This window comes from Chrysemys picta, chromosome 6 (assembly GCF_011386835.1).
Source record: "Chrysemys picta bellii isolate R12L10 chromosome 6, ASM1138683v2, whole genome shotgun sequence".
In the NCBI taxonomy this organism is placed as follows: domain Eukaryota; kingdom Metazoa; phylum Chordata; order Testudines; family Emydidae; genus Chrysemys; species Chrysemys picta.
The window spans coordinates 106,585,303-106,602,346 of NC_088796.1; the positions used below are offsets into that span (position 1 = coordinate 106,585,303).

At 42.2% G+C, this 17,044-nt stretch overlaps 1 protein-coding gene across 40 annotated transcripts in view; it reads left to right on the plus strand.

Moving 5' to 3' along the window:
- Nucleotides 1–17,044, plus strand: part of MPDZ (multiple PDZ domain crumbs cell polarity complex component) — a 131,938-nt gene that overhangs the window by 23,490 nt on the left and 91,404 nt on the right. For 37 of the 40 annotated variants that reach the window (XM_065549549.1, XM_042850478.2, XM_042850487.2 and 34 more), the window contains 6 exons: nt 1,548–1,761; nt 4,765–4,893; nt 6,368–6,571; nt 10,119–10,233; nt 15,193–15,281; nt 16,826–17,021. In XM_065549549.1, coding sequence (XP_065405621.1) covers nt 1,548–1,761; nt 4,765–4,893; nt 6,368–6,571; nt 10,119–10,233; nt 15,193–15,281; nt 16,826–17,021 — 947 coding nt within the window. The remainder of the gene's footprint in view (nt 1–1,547; nt 1,762–4,764; nt 4,894–6,367; nt 6,572–10,118; nt 10,234–15,192; nt 15,282–16,825; nt 17,022–17,044) is intronic. The other 3 variants (XM_065549560.1, XM_065549561.1, XM_042850493.2) reach the window with 2 other exon arrangements.

Here is a 17,044-nt window from a genome sequence, read left to right on the forward strand (position 1 = left end):
AATGGAATTAAACAAGTATAGCCAGAAAATGTTACCGGGAACTCACCAATAATGATTGTTTGTGAAAATATCCTTTACACCTTAATCTTGATCCCACAAGCCAGCCTTGAACAAAGAACTTTTGGGTTTAGGAGCTAAATAGGAAAGCCCCTAGTCCTAGAGACTATTAGGAGGTGTAGGAGAATTGGTCCACTGTGCTTTCCCCCTCCAGCCCCTGATTGTTTGTTACCTAGTGGATTTGCACTGTGCATGAACCCACTGGCTGTGCCCCTGCCTAAGTTTCCGTCTCGGTGGCCATGGGAAGTCCCTGTGGATATCCTCTGTTATATGTAGCAGTTCCCTGCATGGGATCTCCCTGCTCACCTCTCTGGGCAACAGATTAGTATTATTTAAACTGCTTTTGGTCTCAACGCAGCCATTCAAGTGAGTGCAGTGTATGGGCCCTAGAGTTAAATTCTGCAACATATGGTTTGCTGTTAATCGCAGCAATCTTTTCTAGACTGTTTAAGGCCCACCTTCAAATTACTTTTCCATGCAAGTGGTCTGCGTTGCCCTATTCAAATGGATAAGCTGAAACATGTTTTTATTGAATCAACTCCTTATTGATTTTGTGAAGCAAAAACAAGTACTGTGTCAGTTCTAGAGTCACTTTAGTGGGGTACAGAACTGTTCAACTGTAAATTAGAGAGTCCCTGAAGCAATAAATCTTAGAGGATTTCAGTTCCCAGCTAAATATTCTGGATTGGGGCTAGAGGACATTTCTTCTTGGTCACTTCTAAGTACCTTGGCCCCTTTTCCAGGCCAGGCAACCAAAGAAGTATGTGATCTGGAGAAACCAATTTTCGACTTTGATTTTCACAGAGCATTGTCATGTATATATTTTGAAAAAGAGCCTTTGCTTGTTTGAATCTTTCTGAAGCAATAAAGCTTAAGAGTAACTCATCTGTAGATTTCATACACATTCTTTTGAAGTAGGTCTGGGAAAGGGCTCAATGTGTGACTGTACATCAGTACTTCCTTTGCCACAAAATGATTTATTTTATAATTTATGTAGGTGTTTCATTTAAAAGGGATCTGTTTTATCATACATTCTCTCCCTCTCGCTGAAAAGAAAATTGGTTTTTCCTGGGATCTTGATGAAAGTATGTTCCACTACATGGTTTGATGAATATTCAGAACTTGCACACTGAACAAAGTAGAGCACTTGGTCTGTTAAGCAAGCTCAACGTCAAGAATAAACATAAGTTCCCAGGCTATGGTTGGGAGCAACTCAATCTAATATGCTTAGTCTCGGATGGGGGTGCAGGGAGAAGGGCGCTAGCTAGGGGGTAGCAGCCAGGAGAGAGTGGCAGTGGGATTAGCTTCAAAGGGAGCTGATCTCCCGAGTGCCACAATAGCACCTTGTAGCAAAACTGCAGGGAAAGATTAAGAAGTGGGGAAAATAGAAAACAGGATAAAAAATACTGGAAAATTGTCAAAATACTATGTCTGTAGCAACATTTTTTTTTCTTGTGGGGTTTTTTGTTTTGTTTATACATTTGTGACAGAGATGGAAGGCTGAAGGAAGCAGATCAAATCCTTGCTATTAATGGACAAGCCCTTGATCAAACAATTACACATCAACAGGCTATCAGCATCCTGCAGAAGGCAAAAGATAATGTCCAACTAGTTGTGGCAAGGGGTTCCTTGCCTCAGCTGATCAGTCCTGTAGTTTCTCGATCTCCATCTGCTGCTAGCACAGTCTCTGCCCATTCCAATCCGGTGAGTACCTCCCAAATGTAAGGGCAGTGTCTATGTTTTCAATTTCAGGTGCATATAGGCTTACAATATCCAGTACTATGTAACCCGTGTATCCCCCCCTCCTCCCCCCGCTCCTGACCTCTTTCTCCCAAAATAAGCCAGTTGGGCTGTACCTTTCCTCCTGTAAATACTGGAAACATTTCAGGATTGTCTAGGGGGCTTTGGGGCTTGGTCATGCCCTTTCTTCCCATGTGTTAAATTCTCTGTCTTCAAAGAGGCAAACAGAGCACTTCTGCTTTATCTATTGCAATCCCAGCTTTTAAAGCTTTTTGGGAAGCAGCAGCAAATGGAATCTCCTCCTGTGATCTACTCCTCTCCTTTTAGGGAACAGAAACTTGTGGGGCTTTGCAATCTGATCTGTACTAGCAGCCAAGCTCATTCTCCCTGTTTTTGCTCTCATTCTCTTATGGCAGAGAAGGCCAAATAGAGCATGCGGAAGGCCAAGGTGTGGGAAGGGAGGCACAGTCCAAATGTCTCAGATTGGGGGAGACATCTATCATGATTACAGGACTATAGCTGCACCTCTGTCTCCTTTTCTGGTCTTTCTGAGTGCACCCTCTCAGGTGTCAGGTCTATACCAGGGAGGAAATACACAATTCTACAACTCTTTGACTGGGCTACAGTACCTTGTGTAACAACAGCTCTTACCCTGCAGTTCCAACTGAATATGAACTCTTCCTTTCGGCAGTGTGTGACCAGTGGTGTATGTCGTGACCAGAGAGCCTTCTTAAAACCAACTATTGTTTATTTTGACAATAGGAACAAAGCATCAAGAGAGTGTTTAAAAAAAAATCTGCATGCATGTCTGTCTTACCCAAGGCTTACTGTCCCTCAATTGTACCCCCAGAAGGCTTAACTTTTTCAGATGTGCTCAGCAGGTACCTGTCTCTCAATCTGGTTTCCCCAAATTCAGCCCTCTCTTGAAAGCGTGTTCGTTTTGAAACTTGCCACAGGTCTGTTGATCTCTTCTGTGCGTGGATGGACCTTTTCCTGTTCTGGTGTTGTCTCTTAAGCCGCTTCTTAAAGCAAATGCTTTAAGGTTGTTATCTTGAGCCTGCTTGTTTTTCCTTACAGAGGACTATTAAATGAAACCATTGTATTCACATAGTGAACACCCCAATAATCAGGTCAACATACAGCATAGAGCAGTGGTTTTCAAACCTATTCCGTGACCCACGAAAGGACTGGGTCGTGTCCGCTCTGGTCAGCACCACCGACCGGGCCGTTAAAAGTCCCGTCAGTGGTGCTTCCTGGCTAAGGCAGGCTAGTCCCTACCTGTTCTGACCCCACGCTGTGCCCTGGAAGTGGCCAGCAACAGGTCTGGCTCCTAGGCGGAGGGGGCAAGGGGTTAGGAAGTTGCCTCTGCACCCCAGCTGTGCCGCTGACTGGGAGCCACCTGAGGTAAGCCTGTGCCCCAATCCCCAGCCCTGAGCCCCTTCCTGCACCCCCAAACCCCTCATCCCTGGCCCCCCCCAAAGCCTGAACCCCAGCCCAGAGCTCTGACCCTTCCAGCACCCCAATCCCCTGCCACAGGCATGAGCCCCCCCCAAATCCGGAGCCCCCTCCTGCACCCCAAACTCCTCATCCCCAGCCCCACCCAAGAGCCTGCACTCCCAGCCCAGAGCCCTGACTCCCTCCTGCACCCCAACCCCCTACCCCAACCCTCCTACACTCTGAACCCCTCATTCCCCAGCCCCACCCTGCAGCCCTCATCCCTACACCCCAAACCTCTGCCCCAGCCCTGAGCCCCTCCCACACCCCAAACCCCTCATCCCCAGCTCTGTTGGGTTGCGGGCATCAACAATTTTCTTCAACTGGTCACCAGAAAAAAAGTTTGAAAACCACTGGCATAGAATATCCATAAATCATTACAGAACAGCTCCCACTTCCATCACAACGTCAAGCCCAGAAAGAAAACCATCAGGCGACAAATATTCCATTCTCATCATATCAACCTCAGTCTACCGGTTGTAGCCTGGGAACTTCTGCTTACCAGTTAAGGGACAGTTCTGCATGTGCATAAAGCTGTTGACTTGAAGTGGAATGTGAAATGAATGATAGCTGATTATTTGGATCTACAGTGAAGAGGCTTTCGTCCTTTTCAGTGGGCTGAAAATGCCTGATGCTGTGTGATGTAATCATAATGATTTACACCACTTAAACGAATAGTACTCTTCATGTCCCAATTTCTTTGAATAGATACAGATTTTCTAACCCGTGCTATTTTCATGGTGTAAAGGGAATAGAAAGCTTTTTGAATGTTCCTTGTTGAGGTAATCTCTGGCATGGAGGACTCCTCGGGGAGAATAGAGTTGGCATAGCCAGTCATGCAGCCTCCTGGTGTAGGGGCCCGTTGGGGTCGGAGTTTGGCTAGAGTGAGCTGTGCTTCAGCTATTTCTATTGGGTGAATGGTCCCCTACGGAGTCATAGCCAGTGTGTGTCATTTACAGCAGCTGCCAGGCTGGTCTCATCTATGCTGGGGATGGAGTAGAACTGGCCCTCTTGCAGTCTCCCCCTCAGTTGTAGCTGAGAATTGGATCCATAGCCCCTTTTCAGTGCATGTATGTGACTTCTGGTGAGAGTGACTCATCTACATTATAGGAGACTTTGAGTCCCAATCCAGTGAGATGCTAAATGCTTCCCATAAGATATTAAGCACATTTTATTCCTTTTGACTGCGTTGGGAATTGAAGGCACTCACCACCTCCCAGTATCCCTAAGACTTTGATCTGTAAACAGATTCATGGAGAGGCTACATAGTGGAGAAATTCTACTTGTTAAATGCCCACCTTCCTTTCCAGTGGGCTAATAGTAACTGATATAGAGCTGCCTTTAGGTTTTCTTTCTCCCCTCTTTTCAAAAATATGCCATAGAAATACTGTATAAGTGTCTTGTGACAAGATTTAATAGGTGTATTCTTACTTCAGTCATTTGCAAGCTTATTTACAAGTTTACTCCTTGTAGGTCCATTGGCAGCATGTGGAGACCATTGAGTTGGTGAATGATGGATCAGGTTTGGGATTTGGGATAGTGGGAGGAAAGTCAACTGGAGTTATAGTTAAAACCATCCTCCCAGGAGGAGTAGCTGATCAGGTAAACTCCCCCCTAACAATTTCTTCTTTACTGTTTAGAGTGTGGTAAATTTATCATGTAAATCTGCCATAATAATGTTAAGTGACAGTTTTCTTCCTTGTAGGCTGAAAGAAAAAGATGATGCTAGTAATGTATATGGGCAAATTACCCTTATTAATGATCATGTATAGAATGTGGGATCTGCACATACAAACCCAAAAGTGAAATCTGGCCTTCAGTCACTCTCCTAAATCTATTACTTTGCACCACTCCTATTGTGTGCTGCTAAGTATATCATTTCTAACTCTGAAATAAATATCACGATAGTCTTTCACCTGTACAGCTAATCCAACCCAAATTGGAAATGACCAAAGGTTATTACCATCATAGTGACCTGTGTGAGATGAGTTTGGTGATCTCGCTCCATTTCCCACAAAACCACCACCAAGGGCACCTTTTTCAGCAGTCATGGCAAAGAGCTCAAGGATTGAATGGGCTCGGAGACAGGTTGTTCCTCTGACCTGTAGTCTCGGTAGGTCAGGATTGAGGCACTAAGGGAATGTCTACACTGCAATCGGAGGTGTGATTGCAGCATATGTAGACCTGCCTAGTGCAATTACCAATAGCAGTGAAACCACGGCAACGTGGACTTCAGCATCGGCTTGCCCATGGTGCTGTGGCTTCACTGCTATTGGTTCTCTTATGCCAGCTAGATTAAAGCTAGCCTGGGTATGTATAGACTTGCTGCAATCACAATCGCAGTTGTAGTATATACATACTAAACACTGCTCTGTCTGTAGGTAGCTCGTGCTGCTGATGTCCATGCTGCATGTGTTCTGTGGGCCAACAGATGAATTCACTCCCCCCAGTCTGTCAGTTTTAATACCTTTCGTGGGTACTAAATTCACTTGAAACATTTTTACAGTGTAAAATAAAAGAAACAAGAAATAAATGAAGAATGTTTTTAAAACAATATAAATAACTGTGATATCACAGTAACTGAGAAATATAATTTATTTTAAAAAACATGGTTAATCCTGAGGGCCAGCTCTTAAATAAGAGGCCCAAGGTCTGTACACACACAAATGCATGTTTGTGTGTGCACAAATGACAGCACAGAAAATTACTGAAATTACAGGTGCAAATCAGGCATTAATGGGTGTACAAGGGGATTTTGAAGACAAAATTCCCATCTTTGTATAAAATTGCTAAATGTGTAAGCCGTTTACATAATTCTACACAGTTTTGTACGCAGAAGTTGGTCTCCACTTCTAAAACTATTTTCCTGTACACATATAGCGGCACTTGTATCACACAAGGGCATATTCTTTTTCCTCTGCCCCACTATGAATGTATGGCATGACATTTAAAAACTAGTTGCAGAGCACGCATTTTAAATTGACCAGTATGATCGTTTGTGTGGGGGAAAGGGGAAATGGCTGCTAGTGTTTTTTATGATAATTGTGACTGGTTGGCTGGCTACTTCCTTATCCAGCATGGAAGGTTATGCAGTGGAGACCACATCCTGAAAATTGGCGATACAGACCTGGCTGGAATGAGCAGTGAACAAGTGGCACAAGTTCTGAGACAGTGTGGAAATCGAGTGAAGCTGGTCATTGCAAGAGGTCCCATAGAGGAACCACCTCCACCAGCCGTCCCTCCATCAACCCCTGTACCAACTTCCATACCAGAGAAACAGGTACATATAAACAAATATCATTAAAATGTGGCAACTGTCACTCTGTTACCAGTTGAATAATATTACATTTATATCAGGGGCCGGTGTTTTAATGACCAGTAGCCATGTTTTCATCCTTTAGGTATGGAAAGCAGGATCTTACAAGCCCAGTGTGTAAGGAGCCCCATTGAAGTGAGTGGGAGTTGTATGGATGGCGTTCTTTCATGATCCATGCTTAAAGACGTGTGTGGTGGAAATAATTTTTAAGCATCCAGGTTGACTAACCCATTAACTTGGATGTGCCCGTTAGTGGTGCTTTGGGACAGCTGAACAATCAATGTGTTGCAGCACCTCCCTGAACTTTGCAACCCTTTCTCTAGAGTGGGCCAGCTGGATCTGCAGTACTTTCCTCTGTCTGCCTCTCTGTCTCCTCCTCCTGCCCAGGCACATCTCTTCATCCCCATATTGTCATCACCATCCGTCAGACAGCTCCTCACTGTGCCAGCCAGCACACAGCTGCAGCTCCTTTCCTTGGTAACCTGACACAGCTTCATGAGCTAGCCAAATGCCAGACAGACACCCAGCTGCTACCTTTATTCCTCTTCTGATATTCTGACACTCCCTCTTTCCTCCATTGTTCTGTTTCTCTCTCTCCTGACTCCCCCAAAATATACCCCATCTACCAGTGCCTCCCCTCCATGATTTCTTCCTTTAAAATTCAGAAAAAAATGCTGAGGGAGAAGATGTTAACATAAGGGAAAAAATGGAAAATACAGGAAAGCGAAAGCATTAGTAATCTAAGCGCAATTCATATGGCAAGTTCACATATTCAGATGTTTCCTATCATGAGAATTATCACTTTTTCACGAAGCACACTATAGTAGGTATGTCACAATGAGCTGTAAATTTAAAATAGGAAGCTGAAAATCTGTGTGTGTGTGTGTGTGTGTGTGTTTATAACATAGCCTAGCTCAATGCAATGAGTACCTACTCAACTTAAATGTGGCAGTATCAGTCCCATAATGAGCACACACAAATAGCCACTTGTAAATAAGTGAATGAAACAAGAGAGAACATTGTTAAACTTTTAAGACTAAAATAGATCTTATTTATACCCCATAATAAATTTCTCATTTCAGCTTTTCTTACTATTTCTAGGAATGTCTACTGATGTCAATGAATTTAAAACACTTCTTTAAGTTAGATAGACCACTTTGAGAAAATTCCTTTTACCTGTCTTAAAAAAAAAAAAAAAAAAATTTCCCCTCGATAACTGATTTTATACCCGTAGCTATTTCATGTTACAGAAAGAGGATAGAATAGGCAGATAACTTCACCCCTCCTGTTATATTTTAGGCAGGGCTCTACATGCCCATTAGGTGGTCTTGAAACAGTTTGAGAGGAGATTACTATTTGCACAGTGCCCAAAGGTTGGGGAGGGGGTAGGTGGGGGAGGAAGAGAAGTTAGCTCTTCTGACCCTTGTTTGCAAATAAGAATTGTCCCCCTTTTTAAAAGGGAAATGTCTCAATTCAGGGCATTTCAACAGAAGTTTCTTTGCAGGAAACATCAAATAGAGAAGTCAATAACCACCCTGCATATATTATTTAGCTGTAAAACAGTACTTTTAGAAAAGCAGCTGATTCTCATGACTTCATGTATCAGAACATCTAGATTTATGCTGTTCTGGCTGTTACATGATGTGAAATGCTGGTATTAGAGATTGCAATCATGAGGATGATATTATCTAGTGCTTCCACTACTACAACGGAAATAATGCCAAAACCTCACTTTTATTTTTTAGCTCCCTCTTCCCCCCTGTAGTTTTTTTGTTTTGTTTTGTTTTTCCCCCCACCACCTTGTCCCTGGCAGGAGGTGTGTTGTGTTTGGGCAGCTGCCCTACGTTTGCACAAAATCTCCCTTGTTGAATATAGACCAGGGGTCGGCAACCTTTCAGAAGTGGTGTGCCGAGTCTTCATTTATTCACTCTAATTTAAGGTTTCGCGTGCCAGTTATACATTTTAACGTTTTTAGAAGGTCTCTTTCTATAAATCTATAATATATAACTAAACTATTGTTGTATGTAAAGTAAATAAGGTCTTTAAAATGTTTAAGAAGCTTCATTTAAAATTAAATTAAAATGTAGAGCCCCCCCGGACTGGTGGCCAGGACCTGGGCAGTGTGACTGCCACTGAAAATCAGCTTGCGTGCTGCCTTTGGCACGCGTGCCATAGGTTGCCTACCCCTGATATAGAAACTCCGTTAATGATGCCGAAAGCCTCAGTAACTTATGTGTGGATATTTACCACCAATGTTTTGGAGAATGTCGCTGATGCAGCTCCCCCTCAGGCATCCGTGGCTCACTCTTAAATGCAGGATGGGAGGATGGGCCTTAACCGGGTGAGGCTTCAGCAGAGGGGCTTCTACAGGACATTAAAAATACAGGGATGATGCCGTGAAACTGGCATCCCTCTTCATGATTCTCAGGAGAGATTAGTACTTCTGGAAACTAATCAGCTAACGGAAATGGAAGGAATTATTGGGCTCTAAACATGGATTGTTATAATTTATGTGCTGTCCAAATAACCCTGTAATACGAAGGAGGAGGGTTTAGAGCTGCAGAATTAGATGCTTTGCTTGTGCTTGACTGTATTTTTGGATGGAGTTATTCAGATAAAGAGATGGGTCAGATCTTCAGCTGGTGTATATCAGCATAGCTCTATCGACTACAGTGGAGTTGCGCTGATTTACCCAAGCTGGTAATCTGGCCATTGAACATTCATTTTAAACACTAGAAAAAAGCCAGTTCTGTGATGCCTCAAAGTGAAGTTTTCCAAGTTTTTTTTTAATACGATATTTATTATTTAATGCGCATTCTCCTGTTGTAATCAAAGCACTTCCGTTAGCAATAAATAAATGAGTTAATTGCCAACAGCCTTTTCTGTCACAGAAGTTCAGAGGACTATAGTGGGTGTTAGTGGTGATTGTCATCATTTAAATAGCTGGAAGTATAATTGCCACCTTCTGAAATAGAAATTTCAAGTCTTGCTAAAAACAGGAAACATAATTGTTTCACTGGAAATAGATTCCATTATGTTTTAAACTTGGCATGTATAAGAAAAAAATAACTAAAATTACTGGCCATTTATTTGAAAAATTACGAGTTTAAAAAAACCTTTTTGTTTGTGGTTATTTTAAATTTAGAACAAGCCTTTGTGATCTGTTTAAAGCTGAGATTAAAGGAATCTCAGAACTGTATGCATCCTGTATTTAAGCATGTATTGTGCAAGACATATATTGCTCAGCTTATTAGAGCTTCATCTGTCGTGTGTGTGTGTGTGTGTGTGTGTGTGTGTGTGTGTGTGTGTGTGTTGAGAAGTGTCAGGATACCAGTAACATTCTGGTGAGGAATGTTGTCTGTGTACAATATGGCTGTCTGTCTGAATATCCGTGTTGGAGCAGAAGAAAAGTTGCTACTTTGTCTTTGACATTTGTCTCTAATGTTTGACTTCATGGAATGCAGCTTCTTTTTTAAAAAAGGTTTCCTTTTTCATTAAACTCTCTTGTTAGGCAGAGACTTCTTTTGATATTGATGAAGATGGAGAGAAATTTGATGTAGAACTCACTAAAAACATCCAAGGATTAGGAATAACTATTGCTGGTTACATTGGAGACAAAACCTCAGGTAATGTTAAAATAAATTCCTGAAGTTTGCTTTTATATTGCTGCAGCCTACAATAGCCTGTATGCATTTCTAATTTGATTTAGACTTTTTGGTACATAAAGGGAAAAAAGCTTCATTTAAAAAAAAACTTGTTAAGGATTATTTTAGGAGTTGTAACTTCAGATAGAATAGGCTAGGATCAATCAGTCTTTCATCAGGAAATTCTGTTTTAAGATTTTGTAGCAGTCTTGAAAATCACTCTTGGCTGAACCTTGACATGCATTTTTGAAAAAAATTTCTAAAAATTGATACAGCCATTTTAAGGTATATGACTGGAGAGAGTAAATTTCAGGACTTGTATTTGCAGAATTGCAGTCAGTTCTAGCTGATGTTATTTTTAAATCAGTGAACCAAATTCTGCTTTTGTTTACATCCGTATAGATGTCCACTATCTCCATTGATTTCAATTAGGTTATTTCAAACTTGCACTGGTGCAACTCAAAGCAGAATCTGGCCCACTGGGTTTTTTTGGAAAAAATGTAATGTGCACATATAGTAATTTATTTTTCTAATAATTTCAACTACATTTTTGAGAGAACTGATTTAGAAATGTATCATGCATCTATATGAGGCAAATTGATGCAGTACTCTTATTAAAACACATTAATAGATTGCCCCATAATGATTTTCAAATAGCTGCTGCTGTGTTTTCTGTCCTGGTATATATTGAGAAAAACATAAAGAAATAGCATTTCGATAATATGAAACATTTGTTAGTACAGTAATCACTATCATCACCCCTTTTGAGGGTTCTGAGTAGTAATGCAGACATCTTGACTAAATCTTACTAGTCCACTGACCTGTCAGATCAAAAGAAGCCTCAATTGCCATAGCAAGGAAGGAGCACAATTTATGTATTCCCCTTCTCCTAGCACCACCTACTATCACCTTGAAAAATACAAATTGAATTTCAAGTGTAGAACATGTTGTGGGTCTGATATCTGACTCACAGAAGTGAGGATGTATGTCTGAAATGTTGCTAATTGAATTGCTCCATTGCACCTTGGTATATTAGGAAATCTTACTGCCTAAGGGAATGGCTGGTAAACTTACTTATTCCTCCAACCAAAAACCTTTGTTAAAGAATAGCCGTGGTTGCACAGAAGCACCAACACACCTTTAAAAAGTTGGGAGATCACTGTCTGAGTCCTTGTCTAGCCCTTGCAAGCTACAACTGCATTTTTGGTGTGGAGCTAACAGGCTCCTTTATCATTGCATGGTATGTTGAGGCAGCAGCACTTGGGAGACTTTTAGCTGTGTTGCCCTAGTACAAAGGCACTCAGCTTCCCTCCTCCCCCAATCCCAGACCTTCTGCAAAGTTGTGGACTGTTCTAAAACATATAATCCAAAGAAAAACCCTCTTTCATCTATCTATCTATCTATCTATCTATCTATCTATCTATCTATCTATCTATCTATCTATCTATCTATCTATCTTTAATACTCCAGCTCCCAGAAAAACTGTAATCAACTCCTTATTCCTCCCCAAGGCCTGCTCTTTCTTCCTACCCCCATGTTCACCATCCCACGTCCCTACTTGCCTGCCAGTTATCCCTCAGAGCATACTCTCTATAACCTCACTGGCCTTCCTGGCTCCTATGTTCTCTGTGAAGAGTGGAGCAGGTGACTAAGGGAGACAGGATGGCAGCATTGGAGAATAGAAGCAGCTGACAGATTGTGTGTGAGAGTAAGTGAGTGAGGTGTTTGGAGTTGATGGAGACTGTTTTCATTTAGATAGTGAACCCAAAGAATTATTGAGAAAAGCAGGGCCCACTTTTTAAAAGGGAGCATTTTTAAATGCTCCTCTGCAAAATGCAGTAAGTGTTTTGCTAAAATGACAACTTAGGAAATTCATTTATCCTCTGGTTTTAGTCTACAAATTTGGAGATTATAATTTTCAATCATGAAAGTGTGAAACACGTGGATTTCAGTCCTGCTTTGTATGTAGGGTTGCTAACTTTCTAATTCCAGAAAACCGAATGCCTTTGGCCCGCCCACTGCTCCGCCTGTTTACCGAGGCCCCACCCCCTTCTCACTCTATCCCCGCTCCTTCCGTCACTTGCTCTCCCCCACCCTCTCTCACCTGCTCATTTTCACTGCAAGGCCCAAAGAGGCATATTTATTGTTTGACAAATTTATTATGCTAAGTTCAGGTTTTATTTGTTACAGAATGCTAGAGCTGGCAGCAAGATAGTCAAAAAGGGTAATTAAAAAAAATGAAATTTCACAAAGGTTTTCGTGATTCTTTCTTTCCCCTCTTCCCATTTTTCATAACCAGCTCCATGTCTTTTGTTCACTAAAGTTATTGTAATTTTATGTGTGGAATTAGGACCACACATTATCACAGCTGCAATGGGCCCACTCCTGAAGTTCAAATACAAATCCATAGAGAACAACCACAGAAATGCACACCTGTCCAGATACCTATATAAACAAAACTGCAGAAACTGACTCCCACACCTACATGCAGATATACATGTGTATTCTTGTGTACACATCTAGCATGCACTAACATGTATACTTCCACATTATTTATTATTACAATTGTTGTTTAGTGCCTACAGGCCCAACTAAGACCAGGGCTCCAGGGTGGTAGTTGCTGGACATACACATAAAAAGAGTCTGCAACAAAGAGTTTGTAATGTAGCTAGACAAAGGTGGGGAGAAATGTCTGATACATTGGCTCTTCTGCAATTACTAGTCAATAACATTTACTTTTAAAGAAATAATACATTCCTTTTAGAGTTCCCTTTTCTTTTAAAAAACTTGTTATGAAATGAATACACACACATTTTATGTCATAAATTTTTTTGTGCGCAAGCCAGCAAAAGGAATAAAAGTCAAAGAGTTAGGCTGCAAATTTTATTCACACAGGTATACACACGTGGTAATACACACACCTCCCTACACAAAGACACACAGTCTCTTACACACATACAATGCATGCATGCACACACTTGCCTACACAGAGACACTTTTTCATACACTTTTCCAGGGGTGCCTAAATCACCCAGCTGGGAAGGGAGGAGGGTGGGCTGGAGGGGAAAAGACAGGCTGTGTGTGTGGAGGAGAGAGGATGGGGAGGGAAAGCGGCCAAGGACGAGAGCAGGGTGGGGATGAGAGGGGGCAGTGAAGGAGAGAGGAGGGCACGTGGAGAGTATGTGGGGTGGATGGGGATGCAGGGAGAGGCAGAAGGCTACAGGAGCATGAGGATGTGGGGGTCATAGGGATGTATAGGGACATAATGGGAGTGCAGCAGTGTATGGAGGTGAGTGGAGCGCAGGGCTGTGGGGGTGGGGGACATAGAGGTGGCAGCTCTGGGAGGTGGGAGAGTGCTGCAAAGGGTACAGGGCTGGGATGGGTAGGTGTGTGGGGGCAGGATGGGATGGGGGAAGGATGCAGTGAGGGGGATGGAGGTGCAGGGGGTGGGACGGGAAGGGATGCAGCAAGGGAGATGGGGGGTGCAGCTCCATTCCCAGCACTCTGAGGCTGGGATACACATACCTGGAACTCCTGGGTGCTGGCAATGGGGCGACAGACAGACCATGGTGTGCAGCAGGGCACGTACTGCAACTCGAGCCCAGCCACACGAGGAGCGTGAGGAGAAAAGGACCAGGCAGCAGCAGAAGAGGCTTGCGCCACGCGACCCCTCAATAGCTGCCTGCTGAGCACTTGCGAGTTGCGTTCGCACTAGTTCCTCCCCTGCCCTGACCCAGCCAATGGAAGCTGCAGCTGTGGGTGGGGGGGTGGGGCAGCACGCGGACCATCCTGGCCACCCCTAGGGCTAGGGCTAGGAGTTGGACATACCAGCTGCTTCCCAATCTGGGAGGCACGTGGCACAGCAGCTAGCAAGTCACTCTATTTGTGTGCAGTGCCCCATGCTATCTGTTGTCATTTAGGTCTTTTGGGGATGGGTTAAGACATGAATTCCAGCTATGCCAAGACAGATTAAAAGTAGAGCTGGTTGACATTTTTTTGATGGACCAGTTTTCCATTGGAAAACACTGATTAGAAAGAATAGAAACCATTCCAAAGGAATGTGTCAATTCCATTGAAACTTTTGGCAGAAACCAGACCTGCAGGCAGGCTGTCCAGCTCTCTGGGCTGCTCAGCTGGCTTCCCAGACAGGCAGCTCCCCGTCTCCTTGGGCAGCGGGCGGCTTGGACTCCCAGGCTCTGCAGCTCCTTGATAGCTCCGTCTGCAGTTCCTGTGGCTCACTGGGTCCTCTGGCTCCATGGCTCACTGGGCTCGTCAGCTCAGTGGAGCCAGGACTGGAAATTTCTGAAAAACTTGGTTTTGCTCCTTCTGAAACAGAATTTTTTTGAAAATGTTCCTCCTACAGAAAATTTTGCATATCTGACTTTTCATTCCAAATTGGAATGAAATATTTTTTTGCAAATGCAAAATTTTCTTTGGGATGGAAACTCCTCTTCTTGTCCAGTTCTAGTTACAGTGCTGTCCTAATTTACAAAGGCAGCTTTTTCAATCTATAAGTTCTTCCCTCTGGAAAGGGAAAGCCAAGCACATATTTGTTCATTCAGACATTTTAAAATATAATAGAAAAGGAACCATGTTGCTTTGTCATATTTACAATAAACAAACCAGTGGATGTAGTGGAGTTTTTATAGTCAGTTTTGTCAGTCATGGTTAGAATATTTGCTTACTGTAAAAGGTCTAGTCCTGCTTTCATGGAAGGAAATGGGGGTTTTGGATGGCTAAACACTTGGGAGGAAAACACTGATAATTTTGTGAAAAGAATCATGGATGTATTATAATTAAAATTTACACTTCCTTTATGGCATTTTTCCTTACCTCACGTTGATACCACATTTTTTTTTGAGGGGTGGGGGGAAGGAAATATTGTTACAGAATTTGGACAACCTTTGGTATTAAATATCTTTTTCTTTTTTAAAATCCCAGAACCTTCTGGTATTTTTGTGAAAAGCATTACAAAAGGCAGTGCTGTTGAACATGATGGTAGAATCCATATTGGAGATCAAATTATAGCTGTAAGTAAATACAGAGATAAGACTTATATAGCCAACTCTGAGTATGTGAAGTTATTTGCATGAGAAAATCCCTCCTATTACTGTGGGAGGGTTTTTGTTGTTGTTTTTGGTAGATATGCTAGTTTAATTTTAGAATACTTATTCAAACAGATAAAGATTGGGTGTGAAATGACAGATCGTTCATTTTGATTGAATATTTTGTCACGCTCTGTTTCCGGTCATGCTAGTCATATAAATAACTGGGGATTTTTTCCCCCTTGTTTGAAAGAAATCAATGACACTTTGTTTTCTCTTGGCAATAGAGAGTTCTTTATTTCTACAAAATACTTGCTTGTTCAGTAGTTCCAAGCAGACCTAATAAAATATGCCACTACAGTTCTTTAGCAGCTCTGAGATGAAATAAAATCTTTTTAAAAATACTGATATTAAGGGTGAAAGGCTGGAAGGTTTTTTTTAAACTTCTCTGAAGGTTCTTCATAAGATGTATTGTGTGGGGGGATTCAGAATACAAATGCAGGAATCGTTTTTGTCTAGAAGATGTCAGAACTGGCCTCTTAGCTATTTGCAAAGAAAGAGGAGAAGGAAACTACAGTATGTGCATGCGCACATGCATACACACAGGTAAAATAACTGAGTATGAAGTATGTATATTCTGTAGATAAGACCATTACTAGGGTGAAGGGATATATCATAATTGGTAAGTTTTTGAAAGATAAAGATAGCAGGAATAGTTTAGGGTGTTTTAGGTGTTGGGGGAAGGAGGAAGAGTGTATTACTAAGAGTTATGGAATGAATTTGAGAAAAGAAAACTTAGGCTTGTTAGACCGTAGAAGAGTTTCACAGTGACAGTTGTGTAGGCCCCATTGCTCAGCCCTTTAAAAACTGTGGACTAGACAAAAAAGTAATGTAATCCTTGATGGCTGGGGTATTGGATTTGATGGCTTAGAGTAAAACATCTTTTCCATATCTAATTTCTGTGAAGCTTTGATAAATAGCGATTAAACAGGGAAGAGGTTTTGAAGTTTTAAATATTGCATATAATAGGAATATTTCTAGACGACTAAGAGATGCTTCCATTCTTTCCTTCTTATCTCCTGCCCATACCCAGTAATCATAGAGGACGTTTGTTCTTGACTATTTTTTTTTTTTTACATTCTCTTTCCAGACCGTTGGGAGCCCTAGTGTAAACAAAGCTACTGGAGGCCAACCAGAATTTTAAGTGCTTTGCTATGTAACACTGCTTATAGAAGGTCTACACGATAAAGGGCTAAGGACACTGGTTGCAACCAGGAGTCTGCTTTCACCATTGCTATTATGGCGGTAGTAGTAGTGGGCTATTATAGGCACAGTGCCTGGTATAGATAAGGCCACAGTGGCATTGAGGTTTTTTCCTCTACCCCCCCCCCCCCCCTTGTTTTGTGCTCAGATTAAACAAGTAGTGCAGTTGGCATTTTGTTTTGCCTTGGAGAAAAATGTGATTTACTTTTTTTGAATATTTTATCCGTGTAATGGCTTGCTGGTTAATAAGATGTTTAATCCTTCAGGTGGATGGAACAAATCTTCAGGGTTTTACCAACCAACAAGCAGTAGAGGTTTTGCGGCACACAGGACAAACAGTTCGACTCACTTTGATCAGAAGAGGGCTTAAGCAGGAAAATCACATTCAGCCCCATGAGGACTTCACTGCTGCTGTTGAAAAGGACTTAATTTTCCAAACTATGGATAATGGCACAGCCAAAGGTAATTAAAACTGGCTTTGCTGT